General features: G+C 47.5%; 2 protein-coding genes across 2 annotated transcripts in view; one reads left to right on the forward strand and one right to left on the reverse strand.

The window, feature by feature from the left end:
* The window catches only part of C8a (complement C8 alpha chain), a 57,899-nt gene extending 49,353 nt beyond the window's left edge, over positions 1 to 8,546 (forward strand). The window contains exons 10-11 of the mRNA XM_038334189.2: positions 2,131 to 2,353; positions 6,633 to 8,546. Of these exons, the coding sequence (XP_038190117.1) occupies positions 2,131 to 2,353; positions 6,633 to 6,784 (375 nt within the window). The 3' untranslated portion in view covers positions 6,785 to 8,546. The remainder of the gene's footprint in view (positions 1 to 2,130; positions 2,354 to 6,632) is intronic.
* Positions 8,547 to 17,441: 8,895 nt separating this feature from the next.
* Positions 17,442 to 23,621, reverse strand: part of C8b (complement C8 beta chain) — a 39,854-nt gene continuing 33,674 nt past the window's right edge. The window contains exons 10-12 of the mRNA XM_038335204.2: positions 21,717 to 21,870; positions 20,307 to 20,375; positions 17,442 to 17,993 (exon numbers count right to left, since the gene is read on the reverse strand). Of these exons, the coding sequence (XP_038191132.1) occupies positions 17,842 to 17,993; positions 20,307 to 20,375; positions 21,717 to 21,870 (375 nt within the window). The 3' untranslated portion in view covers positions 17,442 to 17,841. The remainder of the gene's footprint in view (positions 17,994 to 20,306; positions 20,376 to 21,716; positions 21,871 to 23,621) is intronic.

Consider the following 23,621-nt stretch of genomic DNA (forward strand, 5'->3'; position numbering starts at 1 on the left):
TATGTATTAGCTTATGTTATGTTGCTTCATTGCTTACCTCTCTGATTCTGTCTGCTTATCAATAAATTGGATATGATCATTGCTAGTACATTTAAGCTCTGAAATTCTAATATCCTTTCTTCTCTATTCCTCTCTCTTCCTAAAAAACCACCAACCGTCCACAGGAACATTTCCTGAGGGTCATGAGAAGAGGGGAGGGACTTGAGTCTGCTTCAAGGTTAAGGGGAAGTTGTCCTGTGGGGCTGTCCAGGTAACTGGAACCGAAAGGTTTCTTTAATCAGGACCCTGGGCAGCTCTTCTCATGCTTATGTCCTCACACGGGCCCAGTTCCCTGATCTTCCAGTTAGTGATTATCTCTTGGCTGGAGCTCCAGCCAATCCTTGCTTCCCCTGTCTGTAGGTCCCTGCAATGGCCTCTGACCACTCACCAAGGTCGGTTTGCCATGAGTCATTCTGCCAACATTTCCAGGAACCCATCAAAGTTCTGTGAAGTGCCTGTCCTTGACTTCTGACTGACCGGGGCAGCTCTATCTGACCTGGGCAAATTGCTTTTCCTGTTGGGGCCTCAGGTTGCTCCCTGGTAAAACTAGAGCCCTGGAGAAAATTTTCATTGTAGACCTTCTGCAAATACATAGCATTGCAAGGGTAATACTAGAGACAACCAGAGGCAATGCAGTTGGAAGAGCAGAATACCCTCCCTGCCCGCTGTTGTGTGTGGGCCGCACTCATCCTTGAAAATCTATTAGAGGTCAACGGTCAATGGCAAGTGTCTTCCTCTGTTGCTCTTACCTTACTTTTTGAGAAAGGATCTCTCACAAGACTTGGCTCTTGGTGATGACTGGCCAGTGAGTCCCCAGGAAAATCTTGTCTCTGCCTCCCAGTGCTGAGGATACATACAGGAGTTGGCTGCTGTGCCTAGATCTTTAGGGCGTTGGGGATTCTAACTCAGGTCTGCAAGCTCACACAGCAAACACCTCACCCACTTTTCCCCCCGGCATGGTCCGCTTTTTTGCTAATGCTGTTTCTAATAAGACCGGTATGTTGTTGTATGTTAGTCTCTCTCTTACACTGTTTTCTTAAACTTGCTCCTACATTGTGTCATGAGGATTCTGGAGAGCAGGCAATGTCTCCAGGCTTAGAAGGAAAACTGAACTTCTCAGCCATACAGCTAGGCAGCAAGCAGCATTCACCTCACTTTTTTAGGTGACAAAACCATGTCACATGTCATCTCCCTGGGTCCTTACAGGAAAACCAGAAAGCGAGGTGGTAATTCCCATTTTTCGGATGCAGAAGTGAGGTACAGCGGGTCACATGACAAACACCCTATAGCAGGAAGCGGGAGAGAATGATGTTCCCTTCCTACTGGTCCTATCACTTCTCAGCCCAAGACAGTTTTGCATTTAGGGCATTTAATAATGGCATGAGACGGGTTTGGTTTTCAGGACAAGGGTGTTGCTGGCATCTAGCGTGCAGAGTCCAGTGATGCTGTTTAACAGCCTGTCGCTCGCAGTCCAACATGCTCCTGTCAGCACATTCCTCATTCCGGTCAACAGAATGGAGGCAGGGAAACGCTGGTTACCTCACCTGGAAATGACGCTCATCCACCCACAAACCACTGAGCTTGCATCACTAAGGGATCTGCTTCCAAAGGCAACAAAACTCCCTGTATCAATGCCTGTGTTAAAGGGGGACAGACAGAACCATTAGAAAACATCTGACTACATAGAAACCAACCCATTACATGGTTCTGGCTTCATATCTGACTACACAGAATTTGCCCCATTATATGGTTCTGTCTTCCTAAAGTTCTGGACAAGAAGTGATTTGGCTAAGGTGGCTGCTAGGTGCTCTTCTTACTCTGACATATAGAGAGCATCAGCTTTGGAGCTATTTGGATCCATGTTCAGAATGGTTCTTGCACTTACTGCTCATGTGATAGTGAGCTGGTCACATGCACACTCTGAGCCCCCAGTTCCTCATCTTTGAGATGGCATGCTTAGTGCCATTCAGAGAATGGCCGTGAGGATCAGCCTCTGCAGCAGGCTTTCTAGAAGCCTCGCAGCCAGTCCTTGAGCTCCGAGAAGGTGGGCAGAGCCAAAGGAGAATCCCTGAGTTCTTCTTGTACCTGCAGATGCAGCCCATCTACGAGCTCCTGCGGCACACAAACCTGGGGTCTCTGGAGACCAAACGGCAGAACCTGCGCCGGGCCTTGGACCAGTATCTGATGGAATTCAATGCCTGCCGCTGTGGGCCCTGCTTCAACAACGGGGAGGCTATACTCCAGGGCACGAGCTGCAAGTGTCAGTGCAGCCGGGGACGGCAAGGCACCGCCTGTGAGAAGATGGGGCTGGAGGGTAAGACTCATGCACTCCACCCTGCCCCAGCCTGGCCTGGATCTGAGGGGCCAGTGCAGGAGGAACCTTTGAGATTTTAGCCTCTTTTTCTGGGTCCTCTCTTTGATTCCCCTAAGAGTCTACAGCCAAGAGTTTTATAGTTCACGTCCCATATTTAATCCTTCTTCCATTTTCTCTCTGCTATCAAGGTTTGCTGTCCAGGTTTGTTGGTAGAGACATGGGGCATAGGGCCCCTGGAGCCTCTAGGCAGTATACTCCCCAAGCTCTCTTGGCTTCCAGTGGCGGTCTGCAAATCTTGGAGTTGCCTGGCTCATAGACACCTCACTCCAATCTCTGTCTCCATAGTCATATGAGTGTTCTCCCCTGCCCTCTTCTCTCGGCCTTTCTCTCTGTAAGAATACAAGTCAGTGGATTAGGCCCCAGCCTAATCCAAGTGGCTTTTTCTTAATGGAATTTTTCACAGCAAAGGCCAAATTTTCAAATAAGGTTTTGTTCACAGGTATTGAGAGCTGGGAGTCAAATGTGTCTTTTGGAGAGATAACTTACATAAGGAGTTACTACTAGATACAAAATTGGGGCAAATGGGGTGCAGGAGTGTATAACTTTGGCATAAATCAACCCCTTAGACAGCGTTATGGAAGAAATTCATCAACAGGAGTAAAACTCTCCCCCTTTAGGATGAAGTCGGGAGACCCTGGACATTGAATCCCATATATTTCATAAACTAACCACTGGTTAAACATTTCTTTCTTGGGGTCTCAACTGGTTCCATCTAAATCTCTTTTGAAGTCCTCTCTCTCTCTCTCTCTCTCTCTCTCTCTCTCTCTCTTTCTCTCTCTGGCTGGCTGGGGAGAGGAGCCCAAGTACTGGGCAACTATTCTATGGTGGTTTGCACACCAGCTTTCTTTTCACTTCTTATCCTGAGACAGGACCTCACTAAGTTGCCCAGGCAGACCTTGAACCTGTGGCCTCCCACCTTGGTTTCTTAAAAAGCAGGGATTGCAGACCTATGGAGGCCTGGCACGCTCTAATAGTACAATGCATATATTGGTACCTAAGTTTTCAGCTTAACAGCCATACAAAGCAAGTTTCATATGGTGCCTAGAATGAAGGCAGAGCATACGGGTGGCAAAAGCGATGCATACATCAGTTTCATTTGGCTATCATAGAAGGACACGTACACAGAACAGAGGAAGTCTGGTTGGAGAAATCACAAGATAGTGTATCCATAACGACCCGTGGAAGCACAGAGTGGGAGAGTAGGAGCCACTGGCTGAACAGCCAGCCATATGTAGAAAATAAACAAAGCATGCAGGCCTCTGACTCAGCTGGAGTCCAAAGCATGACACATCTGTCCCAGAGTAAAGGGTTCTGTTCACAGAAGTAACAGGCTAGAATTGTGAGTCCTCTGATGTGCCAGGAGCTCCGCTCATTCCCATGTACTTCATCAGATGTTGCTGATGCTAACTGGGGACACTATGGTATAAGAGGAAATGTGGGAAGGACTGGAGATTGTTGGCGCTGAGTAGACCAGAAAGGACAAGGCTCCTGGGAACTATCATGCAGGAAGGGATGAGATGTGTTTTGCATGGCCATTGAAATCAAATCTCAGGTCTAATGGAGCAGAGGGATGCTGGCAATGCGGGAGGATTTCCTTCCAGATCTATCGTGGTACGTATGGAGGGAAGGGTATGGCCGTGCAAGAAGTCACGGATGAGATGGTAAGGTTGCCTCTTAGAGGCCTCCACCTAAGAGTCTCTGAGCTTCTGACTCAGGCGAGGGAAGGACAACTAGAGGAAGAGATGCTAGTCGGAAGCTGGAAATAATCCAACTCCCCTTGGTTGGGAAGAACTCCAGACAGCAATTTCCTTACTAGTCAGAGGTGACAGCCTAGATGATCTTGTCTTGAGATGAGATAATGGTGGGTTATCATCCCTGCGTTGAGAGAGACTCTCCAGGAGGGAGCACAGCTCCAAGGTCAAACATACCTTTGAATTAAGTGTTAGCGATTTTCACGTAAGCACATGCTATAAAATGAAATTATATCGTATAGTCCTCAGGTGCCATGTTGAAGATTAAACCAGCTAAAACACATGGCTGATTCCATGTCAGCAAGCAGAAGGAAGAGGCTGTTGCATGCCGGATGCTATGGACAGAACATACTTGGGGTGGCCCCTTCTCTGCTCAAGAACAGTTTAGATCTCAAACTGCTGTCTCTTCTCCAAAGGAGGAACTCTGGGAGGAGAGACCCAGGAGAGTGAAGGAAAGACCAAATTTGAGAAATGTGGGTATAGAGAATAAAAACTACCACCATTAACTACCAGCTTCAAGGCTCTTGCACTGTCTCTTCCTGGGAGCCGGAGAAAGCCATTGCCTAACTGTTTGGGAATTGGGAATTAGTGGGTAGTGAGTGGGAGAGAAAGATACTCCAACCTGAGATAATCCAGCTCCAGAGTGCAGGGACCCTTCTGATTTCACCAGCAGGGTATGCACTAGGTTGCAGCCCCTTCAGTCAGGCAACTTTCTCAAAGGGACCAAAGGCCACTTGACAGAACTAATGACTCTTTATTCCAAGCCAGTGCCATAGCAGCACGTCCTGTGTGTGAGCCTAATTGTTCCCACAAGAGCCTTCAGAGATAAATGCTCTTGTTAGTATCATTTACTGAGGAGGAGCCTGGGGCAGGAGGAAGGTTGGATAACTTGCTGAAGGTCATGGGACTGGAGAAGGTAGGAGCAGGGACCATGGGAGTCTAATGCCAGGACCCACGGTCTTGACTTACTATTCACTATTGAGTCTGTCTCATGTTATAGTGTTCCCAAAGTTCTGAATGAGAGTAGAGACTCTGAGGCCATCTCAGTCACAACCACTTAAGGGAGTGGGGAGCAAGCGTGGGCTAACCAGTTGTGGATTTCAGTCAGGCCTGACTTCAAGACACACATGTGATTCTTGTCTTGGCCACTCTAATTATTCCCTTTCTAGGGCCTGGTCCACACAACAGAGAGATAAAGAGAAGAGGGGTCACTTAGACACATCTCTTGCAGGGCGAAGGTCAGTTATGCTGAACCACACTACGGGCTGTGATGGAGGTGTAAGATGTCAGTGATTTGGGTGAGGGTAGAAGACAGAGGGTTATAGCCAAGGTCTCAATCCTTCTGCATTCATTCCTCTTCCATTCAGCTAGCTGCCAGCATTGCCGCGAGCTTTAGTACCCCTCCAAGCAGGGTGCGGACATCTGGTGGCCTCACGGCGATCTAACTGAACTTTCAGACTGACAGAGATTAAGCTGGCAAGGAAAACTAAGGCAGAGAAATCTGTCAGCATTCACAGAAACCCATTAGAGTCCCTGGGAGTATTCCGAGCAAACCTTTGCAACCAGGGTCAGCGTCACAGAGGTGGGAGAAACAAGACCAAGAATCCCGCTGTGGCTGCCCCATCAGGGAGTATAATTACAGGCTGCAAGGAGCTTGAAGATAATCTAATCCAATGTTGGTCCCAGTGAGATCTGAGGAGCCGTGGGGGGTTAGGGCTTGCCCCAGGGGAGGAGGGTGAGCCCAATAGTCACCCTCGCTTCAACAGAATTGCTCTGCTTTCATCTGAATTAGATGTGGGATTCATGGAAGATCTAATTTAGGAAAAAGAGGTTCTGATAGAAAATGATGAGCAACTCTCATTAGTTTAGTCCATACTTCTTGTATAGTCAAAACCTTCATCTTCCTGGGGGAGAGGGACTTGCAGAGACGTAGCCAGTGGAGCCAGCAACCCTGGATGCTTGGTTTCTAGGTTCCACACTCACTGCAAGCATTTGGAAGTTTCGTACAGGCAATCTGTCATATCCCAGGACTCACTGCCAGACTCTGAAGGGTTTGGCTTCGAAACTCACATACAGAGCCTCAACAATCTGCTCCAGAGACCTCTAGCTATCTCTCTGCCTTGGAGCTGCAGGGTGGCCATAGTTCTAGTTCCTTACACCCTCCAGTGACTTGGCCTCATTTCCCCAGAAAAGCATGCTTCCTGCCTTGCTCTGCTATCCATCTTTCATGCAACCGTGGATTCCAATTTCATGAGATGGGCTCCCAAGTGGCCTCTTCTCACTCTGTCCAGAGTTTCAAATTAACTGCGAGGCAGCAAGCACAGAGGTCTTGGTTGGCTACCCAGGGCATTTCCCCAAGGAGGGACTGCAGAGCATTCTGGAGCTATCAGGTGACCTCCTGCCCTACACCCACAGCCCGCTGTTCCTCCTGCCCTAACCTCTTCCTCCTCTGGCACATTTTCCTGCAGGAGTCAAAGCAGATGGCCGCTGGAGCTGCTGGAGCTCCTGGTCAGAATGCAGAGCCGGTACCCAGGAAAGGAGGAGACAGTGCAACAACCCTGCACCCCAGAATGGAGGCGCCCCATGCCCAGGGAAGAGCACACAGACCCGGGCCTGCTGAGTACCTCTGGATGCAGCCTGGAAAGACAGGGAATTGCTGTTCCAAGGCAATGCAAGCCAACAAAGACCATCTTCTCCATATACCCATACATTTTTTTTTTCTCGTATGAACCTCATGATTCTCAGCCTCTACCAATTAACTGGTTCCAAAGCTGCCTCCCTGTTTCAGGGGGGTTGTCACCCCCATACTTCTCAGAGCCACCTTTCTATCTTACTAGAATCAGGATGCTTAACAATAAGCCAGCTGTAGTTTAGACACACCAGAAATTGTTCCTAGTGTTTCTGGGGCATAAGCTGCAAGATCAAGGTCCCATCAGGCTTAGGGTCTCAGGAGGCTGTGCTCCACTTTATATATGCCCCTTTGTTGTGTGCTCACATGGTGGGGGGCTAGGGAGTCTCTGGGACCTCCCTAAAGGACTTTACTAGTCTTGGTCATGACAACTTTGCCTTCATGACGGAGTCACCCCTCAAAGTTCAGCCTCCTCATGCTACACCAGGTAGAGGATTTCCAGGAGGAATTTAGAGAGACTCCAACATCATTCGGACCCCACCACATCTCCCATGACCCTCTAATCTGTCTTCTCCCCAGAAGCAATCCTATCCAAAACCAGAAACTGGGCTGGTTTCATTTAGCACAATATCTTCAGATGCTAAGGCTGTGATGCAGATCACAGGGGCCCAGTCAGCAGCAGTCACTTGGACGAGTGAGCTGACCAGTTTACAGGTGAGGTCTGCACTGGTCAACCTCCCGGAGCTACAGGGCAACTTGGAAGGGTCATTCCGTGAAGTCCCTGCCCTTCCCGAGAAGAACCCATCCCCCCAGCCAGCCCGCTGTTCTCATGCACCTGAAACCCTGTACGTGTTCAGCACCATTGTCAGCTGCATTAGTTCAGGTTTCTACTGCTGTGATAAAACACTGTGAGCAATAGCAACTTGGGAAAAAAGGGATGATTTCATCTTACATGTCCCACTCACAATCCACCATGAAGGCAAGTTAGGGCAGGAAGGCTGAAGCAGAGACCATGGAGGTATGCTGCTTATCGACTTCCTCCTCGTGGTTTGCTCAGCCTGCTTTCTTAAACCACCCAGGACCACCTGCCCAAGGATGGTAATACCTGCAATGAACCCCCCTCCCCCATCGATCACTAATTTAAAAAATACGCTACAGACTTTGCTCACAAGGCCAAGCTGGTGGGGGCATTTTCTCGACCGAAGTTCCCTCTTCCAAAATGTGTTAAGATGAAAGACTAGCTAAGCCAACATCCCAGGCTTAACCTTACCTTCTCTTCAAAGTTGGTAGATTTCATAGCTATGACGCCTTCAGAAACAGAGGGCTGACTGTACCCATGAAGAAAGAGGAGCCCCTTGGGCCGCTGGAGATGAATAGGTAGCATCAACATAGGTAGCTCACACATGAAGGCAGAAGGAGAACAAGCGGGAGACGGCATCTTCCCTCATTGTGTAGCCGAGGCAGCATGGGTTCTACTGGACCTGGAAGGACTTGTCCATGAACTCTTGGCGAAGAGACTTGTGACAAAGAAATCCAGCCTGAGACAAAGCTTGAAGGGGAGAAAGACCATGGGGAGGGGGCGGGACTTGCAGGTGTGTATGTGTTGTGGGTGGAGAGTGGGAAAGACAGCAAAAATAAAATCAGGTGTAGGAGGCCCATCACAGAGAATTATGAACATCATGATTGTTATTTCCATTGATAAAACATGTGGTTCAGAGGCTTACCTAAATAAACTTGGTTCTTTTCCCCGAAAGCATGAAAAAAGGCTCCGTTCTTGCTTTCCGTCATGTTGTGTGCTTTTCCCCCTTTAAAATTAGTTTACATCCATAATTAGCTCACATTCACGGTTTGGTGATTAGCAGCAACTACATACTAGCGAGGGACTGGGGGCCAAGTGGAAGAGGCCGAGTGGGCAATTGACGAGGACTTTCAATCTTGCTCTAAACAGTCGTTCTGAAGCTCCCAACCTTGGCTGCGCATAAGAATCACCTGGGGAATTTTGTAAACCCTGATGTCCACAAGCTGCATCCCAGACCAATTAAGTCTGAATCACCGGGGGTAGGAGCCAACCATCAGCAGTTTTCAATGTTCCCTTGGTAATTCCATGCGTAGGCAAGGCTGGCCACCACGGGGAGGGAAGGATCATTATATGCCCACAAGGAATGAGGTGTGTGGCAGAGGGCCAGGGTCCGGAAAGCTTGATCTCTGCTATTTTATGTAGGCTTAAAAAGATCCTCTCAAGGTTTGTTTTGTGAGGTCTAGGTCCCAGGGAAGGAAACGATGTCTCATGGGTCAGAGCTGTGGGCCAGATATTTCATGCACTGCTTCAAGCACTTGCTCCCCCTGCTCCCCGGCTCTACACTGTCTGCCATTGGAAGGTTCGACAGGATAGTTTGTGATGCTCAGACCAGGGGAGGAGATGAAGGAGGGAGCCTTGTCAGGGCTCAGTGTAGTAAGCCTGGGTGCAGGAGAGAAGCTTCACAGGAAGAGGCTAAAGGATCACACGTGAGGCCAGATCACCAGATAAACACAGAACTCTTTCCCCAGCAGCCTTAGAAATTAAAATAAGATGGGCAGAGGTGGCCCACGCCTTTAATCCCAGCGTGCTACACAGAGAAACCTTGTCTTGAAAAACCAACCAACCAAACAAGAACAAGAACAACAACAACAACAAAAAAACCAAATAAACAAAGCAGCTGTGGCCAACCAGCTACTACATCAGCCTCGCCTTCCGCTGCAGTGATTCAAAAACCCCGCCTCTCCCAGTACATTTCCCCTAGGTCCTTTCAGGAGATTGATCACCCCAGGTTTTATAGGGCACGGGGTGTAAACACACAGTTTAAAGTTAAACTCTTCAGCTTGACAATGTGTCTTTTGAAAAGTAAATTAACGACAGAGAGAAAAGTGATAAGAGAGAGGGGTCTTCCTTTTCTTCTCTGTGAGGAAGATCTAAAGAGTTCTGCACTCAGTGACGCTCTGCTGAGCCTAAGCATTTAGGGAGAGAAAATGGACACGGAGGGACGCAGAAATGAGGGCTGCCTCGGCGAAGCTGCTTGCTTCCCTAGGAAGAGAAGGGGATACCAGCTAAGAGAAAGGCATTCCACTGCCCCGAAGGCAGGCTCCAACTGTCACCCTTCCACTTCAGAAACAGGCAGGCTAGGGTTGGGAACAGAGTGCTTGCCCAGAGCAAATGAAGTCCTAGGTACAATCGTTAGCACTCCATGCCTTCGTTAGTGTTCTACTGCTGGGAAGAGACACCATGACCAGGGCGATTCAGAAAAGGAAAGCAATTGATTGGGGTCTGGCTTACAGTTTCAGTGATTTAGCTCATTGTTGTCATGGCAGGGAACATAGTGGCGTGCAGGCAGACGGCAGCTGAGAATTCTGCATCTGGATCTACAGGAGAGCAAGAGGGAAGAGAGACAGAGTCCCTGGCTCTGGCTTGGGCTTCTGAAACCACAAAGCCCACCCTCAGTGACACGCTTCCTCCAAAAAGGCCACACCTACATCACCAGGTCACACCTACTTCAATAAGGCCACACCCACTAGATCAATCCTTTCAAAAAGTTCTTTGCACTAAACATCCAAATATGTGAGTCTATGGGGGCCGTTGTTATTCAGATCACCAGACTATATAAACTGAGCATGCAGGTGTAGGAGGAGTAGGGGCAAGTTCAAGACCAGCTTAGGGTACGAGCAGTTACTGTCTCAAAGAAATTATTTTTTTATAGTAATACAAGTTTATTGTCTTAACATTGTGAGGGCCTGAAGTTTGAAAGAGGTCACCAATATAAATAAACTTAATTGGTTACAATTAGTTTGTAATTAGTTGTAATTACAATAGCAACATTGTAGAACCCACCCAAGTGTCGAAAAATAGAGAGATGCATAAAGAAAATGATCTTCCCAGCCCTAAAGAATGAAATTTTGTTGTTGGAAGAAAATGGATGCAACAGCAGATAATCACAATAATTAAATTCAGTCAGTCTCAAATGTCAGATTTCTGCTATTGATGGTTCCTGGGTTGTACATAGATACATCACATCATGTTTGTATGTATGACTTGAAGGTAGAAGTGAGAGGCTGGAGTTGTTAGGAGTACTTATTGCTCTTCCAGAGGACCCAAATTTGGTTCCCAGCATCCACTGTAGGAGACTCACAACTGCCCATCACTCCAGCTACAGGGGATCTGATGCCCTCTTCTGGCTTCTGTGGGCACTTCGTGCATGTGGTGAATACACACACACACACACACACACACACACACACACACACACACAAAGAAGAAAACAAATCCAAGTATAGATGTAAAATTATCTAGGGGAACAAAGAGAACTAATGAGAGAGGAGGGGGTGACAAAAGGGGGAAATATGTGGGGGGAATATGCTTAAGAGCCTGTGAAAATTTGAAAGAAATTTATGCCCTGGCAATGCTGAAGTATGTTTGGGTAGCCCATATACGGCGGTTCTCTTGAATTTGTCCATATTGGGTTTTGATATCCTATGCATGCATGAAAATGTTCTTCTATAACACAGTACCACATAATCTAATATTTTAAGAAGAAAATAGATTAATCAATACAATCATACACACACATACAAATAAAGCTGTGAGGGTTATGTTCCTCTGTAAGACTCTGGGGACAGTTTATTCCAGGCATTCTCCAGCTCCTGGAGTGACCATACTCCTTGGCTAGTGGTCCTTGCCTCCAGAAAATCTAATCTAACAACAACAATAATACTACTAATAAAAATAAATTTTAAAAGGAAAGACAAATAGAAAAAAAGAAAATAAAGTGTTAGCCTAACTTCTAGAGATGTCTACTGCAGAGACCACTGCTGGGTGCTGGAGGTGCTGGACGTACACAGAGCCATCAGTACAAGGACTTAGAGTCTAACAGAGGAAGCCTACAGGCAATGGCAATGGCCCCTGACCAGGAGGAAGCCCAGGGATCCATAATGAGAGTCTAGTCTAGGAATCAGGGACAGCAGCTGAAAGATGGTCAGGCACCTGAGCCCTGAAAGAGTGAAAGTCAGAAAAGTAGTTTGTGTCCCAGGAAGACGCACACAGAGCCCCGACGACAGTGCAGTCACACAACTAGCAGCCCATGGGTGTTCTGCCAGCTCTGGGCTGGCGCATGTCCATCTCAAGCTGGGGATAATGAGTGTGAGCCTCATGTGTGGTCCTGGCCTTTCTGGGAATGGCAGGTGCTGCATCTCCTAGTCTTTCCTCACCACCTTTCTGGGCTTTCTCTGCTCTATAATCATAAAGGCTGCTTTCATGGTAGACTCTCTGATCTAAGGCCTGTAGACCACTGTACCTTCATTGTCTTCTTCAGATACCCTTAAACCCATTGCTCCAGAAACCTAGTATCTCTGCCATGATGTGCAGAGTCCTCTGAGGTTAGTCTTCCTGTCTACCTCTGACCACAGCTCCTCTTTCCTCCCATCATTCTTTGGGGCATGACTTAGGTTTCTTTCCCAGAAAGTCAACCCAGCTACTCCTATGGTTCCACAGTCTATCAGGTGTATGTTCCTGCATGACTGTCCTCCTACATATTCCATGTCCTATCCCCATAGTCTGCCTGTCTGTCCCATCTAGCTACTTCCATGACAGACAGGGATTTCTTATGTCTTCTTGGCTTTTAGAACCCCAACGACTAAGATATACCCCTCCAGTCTCCTCTTAACTTTTGGTGCCAAAGGCCAAGACTAGCAAGGCCTTCATGTTTGACTGTAGTAACTTGTAAGAAAATGACTCAAAGCAAGACAGTGAGCAGGATTCCTGGATCCCCTGACCTTCATAAAACATTAGAGGACAGCCAAGTCCATAGCATCCCGAAGGCACAAATTAAATAACAAACTTACCCCTTTCCACCTTAGTGAAAGAAAGTCTATCAAATCAAATTATAAGTCCCTTATTTGTGGCCTTGGGATTTCCCCCTCCCCCTGGAGAGATAAAGAAAAATATGTCTCCTTCCTGTATTAACAGCTTAAAATATGAGATAAATCCTCCCATCCTAACCTGTTCTTAACAAATAGACTTGGCTGTCAGGTGGTATGATACATGTCTGACAGATCTATTTATGCATTCTATTTCTTTAGAGATAACACTGAGAAGTTTTATCTGTTATTTGGCCCCCTCCCCCACTCTCATTTTCCTAACCAAGCATGTGGAGCCAGCGGTTGATGGATGGATGGTGTTCGGGATGAAAGGGGCCAGGATCAGATCGTTTCCAGGATGTGAACAAACTGGATTATTAACAAGGGGCCATTGGGCAGGAGGTGGGAAGGAAAGCGGAGTGGATCCCACACAATGGCCAGTGATGGATGGAGGGACACCTGGGGCTGCAAGGTGTGGACTTGAGATAACTGGTGGCCGCTGCTGGGGCGATAATGGGAGTGCCCGGGCTCTGTGCCGACTCCTGCTTCAAGGCCAGTGTCAGGCCAGACGCTTGACTCCCGCTGAAAATCCTCCAAGAATTCCCCTCTGCACATGGGGCCATAGTTTCTTTTCTCTTTTCTCTCTAGAAAATGCATCTCCGTGTTCAAGGAAGCAACTGGCAGGAAAGTAAGAAGCAGCAGAAAACGGGCAGGGTGCTTTGTAGCACCAAAGCATAGGAAGTCAGTTTAGTACCCGCCTTGTGCCAAACCCTCATGGGTAATGCTTTTCCTTTGTTTCTGTCATGTCAGAAAACCATCACGCTGCGCCACTTGCATGAAGGGCACTAAGGAAGAGAGGACACATAACTTGGGTAAAAGCAAAAATGGTCTTCTGTCTGCCACAAAGACTCCCCCCCAAAACCATCTGATTTGTGTTCTGCAGGAATGGTAGGCCAGGGTCCTCACTCTGTGCAGGCGGGTATATCGATGATGGCTCTGTGACAATTCTGGGCCTGTAGTGGAAGGCTATGCAGGACAGCCACAGCAGCCTTGGATGGCACAGGCTGCTGTGGAGCTGTGCGGTCTCAGGGAAGTCACTCAGTCTCTCTGAGACTGTCCTGTCACCTGCCACAGGCAGACAACAAATCTGCCTCTTGCAGGCACTGAGAGGATTAGGCCTGGATTAGGTTTGTGGGAGCTCTTTGTCACTGGTAATGATGTCTGCAAATATGAGTTATTATGCGGTTACAGTTCTCTTAATGGCCCGGGGCTTGGGAGAGAAAAGCTCTCCATGTCCTGTATTAAGATATCCCCAAAAGTTGAGCAATTTTACATCCTTCTATTCTCACACACTGAAGAGGGTTTTACCCTGAAATGACTTTAAAGAAGTTGTACATGAAAGCCATCAACCTGGGTTCTTAGTGATAGTTTGAGAATCCCTGAAAATGACTGTGGCAGTGACATATTTAAGACAAGAGTGCTTACCAGGCCCAGGGCCTCTTCTGGGCCCAGGGGCCCACATGACACCTACTTTGCCCCAGAAGGAGACATGTGTTATGTCCTTCTTACACGTGAGGGGATAAAGGCACCTGCTGAACAGAGCATGCTCAAGGCCACAGAGCCCTCTGTCACTGAGCCCAGCCTAAGGTATCAACACTGGCTTCAGAACATGTTTGTGGCATGTTCTGCTATGCAGCCTCTCCTCATGATGCTGCTAGCTCTACTAAGGGATGTGATGTCTTGCCTCTGTCTCCATGAACAGACACTTAGGCATTTGAACACCTCAGGGTAAGAATCTGACTGGCTCTGAAGGCAGGGCTTCAGAGAAGAAAGGATTGCACTCACCAAACATGGTGTATCCAAGAGCTGACAAACAGCATCTTCCCCCCCCTCGCCCCGCCCCGCTGCTGTTAGGTTGTATGTGGGTAGTTCAGCTTTGAGACAAACTGAGAGCTGGCAATGGCTCAGGAAGTAATGTGAGTTTGGACTACCAGGACACACATGAAAGCTGGGTATGGTGAAATACATCTGTAACCCTGGTGCAGACTGGGATCAGGGGTAGATAGAGACAGGAGGGTTCGGGGGCACTTGCTGGTCAGCCAGGTCAGCTAGTCTAGCCAAAACTTGAGTTCTGGATCAAATGACAGAGCCTATCTTTTAAAAAAAAAAGGGATAGACATTTGAAAATACCTTACAATCACATGGCATGCACAGGTACAGGCAAACACACATGCACACCTGCACACCATCACCAAAAACGAAAAGAGAAATCTGTAGTGGAGTCTGACAGGTGAGTCGAATAGGGGAAGTTCGTGCTGCTGTGTGTAAGGTCCTATGGATATTTCTCCAGTGATGAGGGTACTTGGGTTCCCTGGAGTACTGCTAAAGGTTTTCTGCACCAGGTACACTTTTTCCCAACAGATTTCCTACAAATGTTTGAGAACCGAGGTGTCTTCTTGTTCTTTTTATTTCTCAAGACAGGATCTTTCTGTTCAGCTCTGGCTGTTCTGGAACTCGGAACTCGCTCTGTAGATCAGGCTGGCCTTGAACTCAAAGAGATCCACCTGTCTCTGCCTCTCAAGCACTGGGATTAAAGGAGTGCGCCACTGCCACCACCTGGCTTCAGTGTCTTCTTTTTAAGACAGATGGTCCTTCTCTACCCGTGGCCCAGCCTGCGGGACTCCCTCCTGGCCCCGCATCACCTCTTGCTTGCTGCAGTCTTGGTAGGATCTGGATTCCACCTGAAACTCCCTCTGTCACCTGCTGCTTGCAGAAATTCTACCCCATTAAACTTAAATAAAAATTAAACGGATGATTCAGGTTAAAGACTTCATAAACTGGGAAACATTGTAATTGGCAGCTATTGTTATTATTACTATTGTTAAAGCAATTATAACAGTTATTATCCCCACAGAAGTTATACTATTAGCCCAAGGTCACTTGGGAAAGCCTCCTACCCTGGCATTCAGTGTGTAGTAGAGCTCAGGGCTTTTTAAAGCTCCTCCTCTTGGATGCGAACATCTCTCACACACAGGCTCCTTGGGCTGTACTTGTACTCACAGTTCAGGGCCACTGCTGAACCACACTGCTTGGGCTCTGCCCGCATAATATTTCGGCTCAGCACAGTTATACCTGGGTGAGCCACAGTTGCCAAGCCTCCAAGAGCACAGTTTGCATTTATTTTGTTTAATTCTTACATTATGTTTCAACCTCCTCCTAAGTGCATTTGTTTGCAGAAAGAGCCACGTGGGGAAGTTCAGCCCACAAATAAGAATATAATTATTACACAGTTTAGCAGTTCCTGGGCATCACCCGGGTATTCAGTGGTGCTTCACGATTCAATTGTCTCTCCTTCAAGACCACATTTAATAGGATAAACAATTTCTGCTAAATGCAATAAACGTGAACCTGGGCTGTCATCTCCATAATCAACTAAAATTTCCCATTAGAAGTGGTGGCTGTGATTGAGATTCAGAATTTAATTTGGCGGTGCCTGCTTCGATGTGCGACTGTCAGCTTCCTGGGAGCCTCCCGTCAACCAAAGACAGAGTGATTTTTCCCTGTCTCGGGGGAATCCTAAAAGAAGATAGATTATAACTCAAGAAAATTATACGGCCTCCGTATAATGAAAGAGATAAAACATTATTGCATTATCCTGTTGAAATAACAGCAGACAGCAAAGCAATAATATTAAGCTAAACAAGGGTCCAGACCCGTCAGTTCGATTGCAGGGGACGAGGGATGTAGGAAGGCAGACAGAACTGCCATGCTGTCTGCCACTGCCTCAGGCAGTGAGTCCTCAGCCCCTTTCCAGTTTCCTATTGACTACTGGGTCTAGCTGGCCAGGCCAGTCTGGAGAAATGGATGGGTTCAGCTCTCAGGACCCAGTACCAAATCCAGCTGTGGCAGATGCAAAACAAGAGCCTTGGCTGAAGACAGCTGATTGCAAATGAATCCGAGGAATCAATTTACCTTTAGCAAACTGCTTTCTCCCCGCCCCCCATTTTATTTTAAGAAACTCACCTGAAGTTCCTCAGTCAGGGAGATATGTCCATGGGCAAACAGAGCGATGAAAAGCGGGAATGTATCAGAAACATGAAGCTTAACCACTTAATATTTAAAAGAAGACGTTGGTAACCTGAACATCAGTCGCCACCCTATTGGGATAATCAAGCTTCTATTCCCCAAACAGTATTTGTACAAAAGCCCAGTGAGCAAAGTGAATGGGCAGGCAATCTCTCAAAGGAGGGAGGGTGGTGGGACTTCAGTGCACCCTACCCCACAGCCAGCAGCCCCTCGACCCAGTTCCCAGCCACTGTGACCTTCTCTTTCCATTGCAAACCCTTTCTCCTGCGGTGGGGATTGTTCTCCCTTGGCTCCCAGCCGTGTTCTGTTAGTGATCGACATCCAGATCTACTCCACGGTCTCTGCTGCCACAAGCTTTGTTTCCTCTACTGAACATCAAAGCAGCTGAGAAACCCAAAGCCACTCTCCTGACAAGGCAGCAGGCAGAGGCTGGGAAGGAACACGAAATGCAGAAGAACACAGACATATATGCATGTGTGTATATGCGTGCACACGCACACACAGAAAGTTTTATGCTGCATTTTATTTAAGAATTTAAAATTAGAAGCCTCATTTGCAGCACAATTCTGTCATTTAATTATATGACCTGGGAGAAGTTGCTATATTTTCCCAAGTCTGTTTCCCATATATTTATCTTGCAAGGTTGTCATGGGAATGTATCGGGGGCACATAGAAATCATTCCACAGAGACTGGCTATCTTTATTACTGAACAAGACTGTGTGCTTACCAAGGGATGAACAACTTCTTACCAATTTACTATTTCATTTTTAGACACCTACTATGTACCTTTGCCACTACAAACCAATATAGTTTCTGGCTCTTAGACTATATAAGGGTAATAAGCAGGCAGAGCAGGCAGAGGGAGGTTTACGATGATGCTTTACCTTGCAAAAACTTAGAATTTTGCTCAACCCACTGTTTATTAAAATTAGCATGCATCAAACAAACTAAAATCTTTGAAGGACAGAGGCATTGCCTTTGATTGTGGCAGCCCTGGGTGGGAGCTGATGTGTGGGAAGCCAGCTGAATCTGTGAGGCTCGGAGCTCACAATGGCTCACCAGCCGGGGCTGCTCCTTCCTAACAGTTGAGCGTTTCTGAAGCGGGGCCTGAACAGGGCCTGCCTCCTTTCTGAGGGAGTGGATTGTTACACTGCCTTTGTCTTGTTTTCTGTCCTCCAGAGCACGCAGACCAGTTGGACCAGCAACTCCACTTCCCGTCAATGGGGACATCTATAAGAAAGAGGTCGGACAATGAGTGCAAATTGGTCCTTAATAAATTTTCTCGCTCTAGGAGGTGGGGTAGGGTTGGGTGAGTATGACAACAGGCTTTTGAAAGCTGACTTTCTGATATCTTCCTTTCAAACAAGGGAGACACCATAGGGTATTTGCACATTCTACAGTTATTCCTTTCCCAGGGTGCCCTTGCCTTTCCCATTGACATTATCAATCCTATTAGCCCTTCAGATCTTAATAAACGTGTATTTCTTCACAGAAGCCCAGGATCCTTAATTTTCATCACTTTCCTGTATTTTAAGCTCCCAGAGCGCTTGTAGCAGTTATTGCATAGAAACGTCAGACGTGTTTGGGGAATAATTCAAGTAGCATTCTTGTTACATCACAATCTTTGTGATGACAGGGACTACCTGCTTTGGTCACAATGAATCACAACACCTAGGCTGGCCTACGAAAGGCCTTCTGAAAATAAATATTGGAGAGTAGGAGGATCAATAGGTGGGCGGCTAGATGGATGGGTTGAGGAGGAGGTGCAGAGATGCATGGATCAGTGTGGGAGGATGGATGGGTAAATGAATGCATGAATATGTAAATAGATGGGTGAGTGGGTGGGTGGATTGATGGATGGCTAAACATGTTGGTGGATAGATAGATGGGTTGGTAGACAGTGAACAGGTGGGTGGGCGGACAGAGACATGCACGGATGGATGGATGGGTAGACGTGAGAATGGGAGGGGAATAGGTGGATGGATGGTTTCCAGAGAAAGCACTTCGCAGTTGTAAGATACTTGGCAGGTTTTCATGGGTGGAGCTATGTCATATATGTTACCTACTATGCACGTGGCATGCTGTAAATGGGGTGAATATCACTGTGTTTGTTGTCCACTTAAGGATTGACTTTGGTCACAGACGAGGCTGTTGAATAATCAACCAGTCGCTTCCCCATGATAGAGCTGCGCAAAAATGAAAGGGCTACTGTGGATGGTTTTCAAGGTCTCCTCCAAACAGAAACACTGTGGCCATGTGACCCTACACACGGAGCAGGTCATCCTTTGGGACCTGGTTGAGGTGCAGGAAGCCAGCGTTGAGGTAGAGGGACATGTTCAAAGGCTGTGCAATCAGTCACACCTGCTAACCTGGATCTGGGTTCCTGCTCTCACTGTGAGCGGTGACCTGCTGATCTTCACCGTCTTTAGCTACGTAATGGGGATATCACCAGGGTAGACTTCATGGGGTCATTGCAAAGAACGAGTTATTTTCTATCTCTAAAACACAAATAATAAATCCCAAACAAAGCAAGTGGTGCTTAGTTTTGCTATTCTGGTGTATCAGTCAGCATTCTAAATGACTCCTATGTCTTAGCTAAGCTTAAGTCAGCTCTGTGAGGTAGTAAATAAGATCATGTCCACTTCACAGTTGCAGAGAGAGCACGTGTCCAAGTCAGAGTTATTAAATTGTGGTGATGAAGTCTAAACTCAAGTTGAGATCAAGAACCAAGCCAAGGTGCCCAGTCTGCAACAAAGCACACAGAGGATGTCTACTACTTTACTAGATGGGATATGCCCCTTTTAAGTTAGTTGCCAAAAAGTTATGGGAAGGAATAAAAAAGAGAGAAATGTGGGCTTGATAGTTCTTAGATGACAAAGTGGGCAAAAAATTTGAGAGCTGACCATCTATCTATCTATCTATCTATCTATCTATCTATCTATCTATCTATCTATCTATCTATCTATCTATCTTTCTTTCTTTCTATCTATCTATCTATCTATCTATCTATCTATCTATCTATCTATCTATCTATCTATCATCTATCTATCTCTATCACTGAGAGACAACTGTTCCTGAATCATGGAAGTGCAGAAGTCAATGGGATATGGCATTACTTATAGAAAGAGGCGAGGAGATACAATGAGAAAGGGGCTATGTGTACCTATCTTCAAAATAATGTAGGCATCTACAGCAGGAATTGACTATTTACACAGAGGGATAGGGTATGTTACAGGAATTTCTGCAGATGAAACACACATTCGCGCACACCACATTGGATTTTGAATGTTGAATAATATGAAAAGAATATAAGCTTTCCAAAACAACCCAAGAGGCTTGGGAATGTCAGACATTAGCAGCCTTACATCATGGTGTATTCTTGGCAGGAGAAATTATAAAATCCCAAAGGAGCCAGACAGGATCCTGAACACCACAGTGGCAGTCTGCTGGTTCTACACCCTCACCTTGTTCTGAATCTTTTTTCGTTATCCCCTACGTTCTCCTAGGGTTTATTTACCCAAGCAACTTTGCAAGACTCATTACCTTTCCGTTTGGTAACCTCACAGGCTACGCCTTGAAAACCAGCTGGGCAAATGCAATCACAGCGTGAGCCTGAGGAAAACAGGGAGAGAAAGAGTGAAACTGGGTCTCAGGAGCTCAGTCCCAAGCAACTGCGTTTCCATCAGGTAGATTTATGGACCAGACAGTAGATGGGCTGTATGTAGCATGCAGGTGCAACACCAAGACCTGCTTCTTTCCTGGGGGTCCTCATGAGGGAGTGCTCATTGCCGTCATGAGAATTATATGGCACTATTGAGAAAATTGCTCCCTAGCTGACCTTTGACTCACCTTTATAAGCTCTCAGCATCGGATGATGCATTAGCGTTGCTGAAGCCAGTCACCACTCAAGTAATCGTCTAGTCTCCGCGTGAGTGCCTCTAGGGAGCTTCCCGCTCTTTAAGCCTCACCCTACCTACCGTTGGCAAGTTCTGAACCTTGGGAAGGGCTTCTCTATGCTGATCTGGAATCTGTCCCCTTGGAGTGTCTCTCACCTCATCATGAAGATTATCTCTTCAGAATAGACCCTGGGAATGACTGACTCCATATTGTCCCTCGCCTCTGTTCTACAAGCCAGTGGCCACCAGCTTCTAGTTCTAACTTTCTTGCACGGCAAGAAAGACTACAGTAATGCTAGGCTCCAACTCTGAGCTGCTGAGATGACCTCACTTCCTGCGATGTGACTATTATGGAGGAAGCAGCTGCGGGCCACACCCAGTCTCTTAGCCACTGTCTGGGAAACTCCACACATATGCCTCAGTGCCACTGTTGGCCTGGAATTTCCTTCCCCTCAAACATGTTTTCTGTTGTGAACCTTCGGGGCTTGCTCTATTGATATGGGCCCTGCTGGACTCCAGCTGGCTCCCTGAGCTGGAGAGTAAGCAAACAGCTCTCCTGTTTAGGATGCTGGAACAGACTCTTCTCCCATCTTGTCGTCGCTTCATAACAAGCCTGACACGACAACCTCACTCTTCCCATTCTGTCCCATCCACTGTAAGGATCCTGGGCATGATCCTAGACGTTAGACATCAAGTTCTACTAGTCTGTCCATGATGCCACCTTCAAGTCCTCTCACCTCATACTGGCAAGGACATTCACAAAGGATTTCTTTGGGTCCGCCTAGGCCCTCTTCTTTGTCCACCGTTTGGCTAAATCGATACTTGACCTAAAGGTTGACCGCATGCTCACAGTTCCAAGTATCAGCTAAATGCGAGTGTCACCCATGATGCCCCTGGGGCTAGAGTACCGGTGCCCTGACAGCCAAAGCAGAATCTCCTTCCTGCTACCATTCTAACTCCTCAGGAAGTGAAAGTGGGCAACAGTTGTCCCAGAATCAGGCTCCCTGCAGGTGATACCTTCCACAGAGGACCCCAGTGTTCTAGAAGGTGATGGTACCTTTCAGGACAGGGACGCCATTGCCTTGGCAAGGAGCACAGCGGCAGGAGCTGACTTCCACCTGGAACTCCTCTAGCGCCTTCTTTATGTTCTGTTTCACTGTGCTGGAGTAGGCAAAGTCCGTGGCTGTCACAAGCTCATACAGGGGCTCAGCCTGGGACAGAAGAGGTAAGACACACATCAACTAGAGGTCAAAGCAAAGCTACAGGGGAAGGACAGGAAGGGCCGGGCATGGAAAATGCAGGAGGGTTCCTACAGGACTGGAGAGGCGCTACAGGGTGCAGTCAGATGTCTGTCCTCTCTGGGGGCACCTGGGAGATACAAGGTCATTTGTTCAAGTTCAAATCAATTAGCAAGAAATACTTACTAAGGCCTAGGCATGAACCTAAAATAACTTTAATGTGAGGATCTTTATTCCCAGGAACTTCTTGAAGGTAGAGACAGAGGCAGACACTGGTGTACACTGGAGGCTTATAGACAGTCTCTGACTTAAAATGGGTTCGATGCAAGATCTCTCAACCTTAGGAGGGCAAGAAAGTGACTCCTATTTAGTTGGAGTGTACTGTGACCTTTCCCGGCTAGTGCCAGGCTCTGCTGGGAGTGCTGCACAACCACCAGTGTCAGGGGATCTGGCCCCGTCAGCCCCTGGGTCATGAGACTCCCAAAGCTCCCAGGCCACAGTGCTGCCAAGCTGTGTTCCGCAGGTCAGCTGTGTCGAATGCATTTCTGCCTTGGTATTTTCAATTCATGATAGGTTTATCTGGACACGATCCCACAGTGTGTCAAGGCTCATCTGTCCCATGTGGTTTCACAGAGTAAGAACCAAACCAGCAGAGATGAGCGGATGAGGGGAGGGGACTGCAGAGGCTCGCTCATCTGTCTTGGTGTGCCCAGAAGGTGATCTTTGACAGCTCTTTGCTATACTGTAGGGCTGTGGTCCCGGCATCGTTCCCTTCCAGCCTCATGGGAATCACTCACATACTCCAAGTGTTCACTCCAGGAAGCCTGACTCCAAGACCCTTCAGTCAGAGGTCTCTACACTATTCACTTGATAACATTCTGTTTTCCAAATGCTCCTTTATAATCCTCAAACCTTTTTGCGAGAAGCCTCCATTCTCTTCTCTGATTTGACAGGAAGCTGACTGGGAGAGAGACTTGGAGTCGTTCTCTCTGGCTTTCGGCAAAGCCTCAGATTAAGGGTAAAGAAGATGGCTAGTGGTCTAGATGCAGTGGGTTTGGGTGAGGCAGTGGCAGCAGGCATGGGAAGAGGGCAGAGGTTAGAAAAGTACGAGCAGCCCCTGCAGGTGCTGGTCACTGGTGTCAGTGGGTGTGGCTTCTGTGGCTTCGCCTGCCGGTAAGAAGAACCAGGGCCACACTGCTGTTTTTACAGTCTTCTGTTCCTCTGTTAGGGATGCAGCTCCAGGGCCTGGTTCCTCTCCAGATTTTGTTTGTGATCCAGTCCTAATTCAGCCCTGGAGAGTTTAGGGTCTGTCTTAAACGCAGGCAATCAGGCCTAATAGAAGCCTCCAGTGGGAAGAAAATTGCTTCCATTTCTTAATGCATCTGATGCTGACCTTGGCCCCAGTGGGCAAAGCAAGGCTCCTTGGAGGTCCCATTGTCTCAACCGTCTGTGGTCAATGAATTGATCCAGAGGCTGTTTTCAGAGAGACCAGCCTGCTGGTCACACGTGGGGGAGGGTGAAGGGAGGGGAGCTTGCTTTACACCACTGATAAGGTTCTCCACAGTCAGCTTTTGGCTTTTGCTCCAAGCTTCTTGAAAGGCCTACTTTAACCACCATGGTGTTTTCCTACCAAGATACACAGCTCTAGCCGGCAGCCAAACCTGAATAAACTTCCCACATCCCCTGCACCTCGGGAGCTGCTGAGCTTCAGAGAAGGGCCCATT

This window comes from Arvicola amphibius, chromosome 6 (genome assembly GCF_903992535.2).
Source record: "Arvicola amphibius chromosome 6, mArvAmp1.2, whole genome shotgun sequence".
Lineage (NCBI taxonomy): Eukaryota > Metazoa > Chordata > Mammalia > Rodentia > Cricetidae > Arvicola > Arvicola amphibius.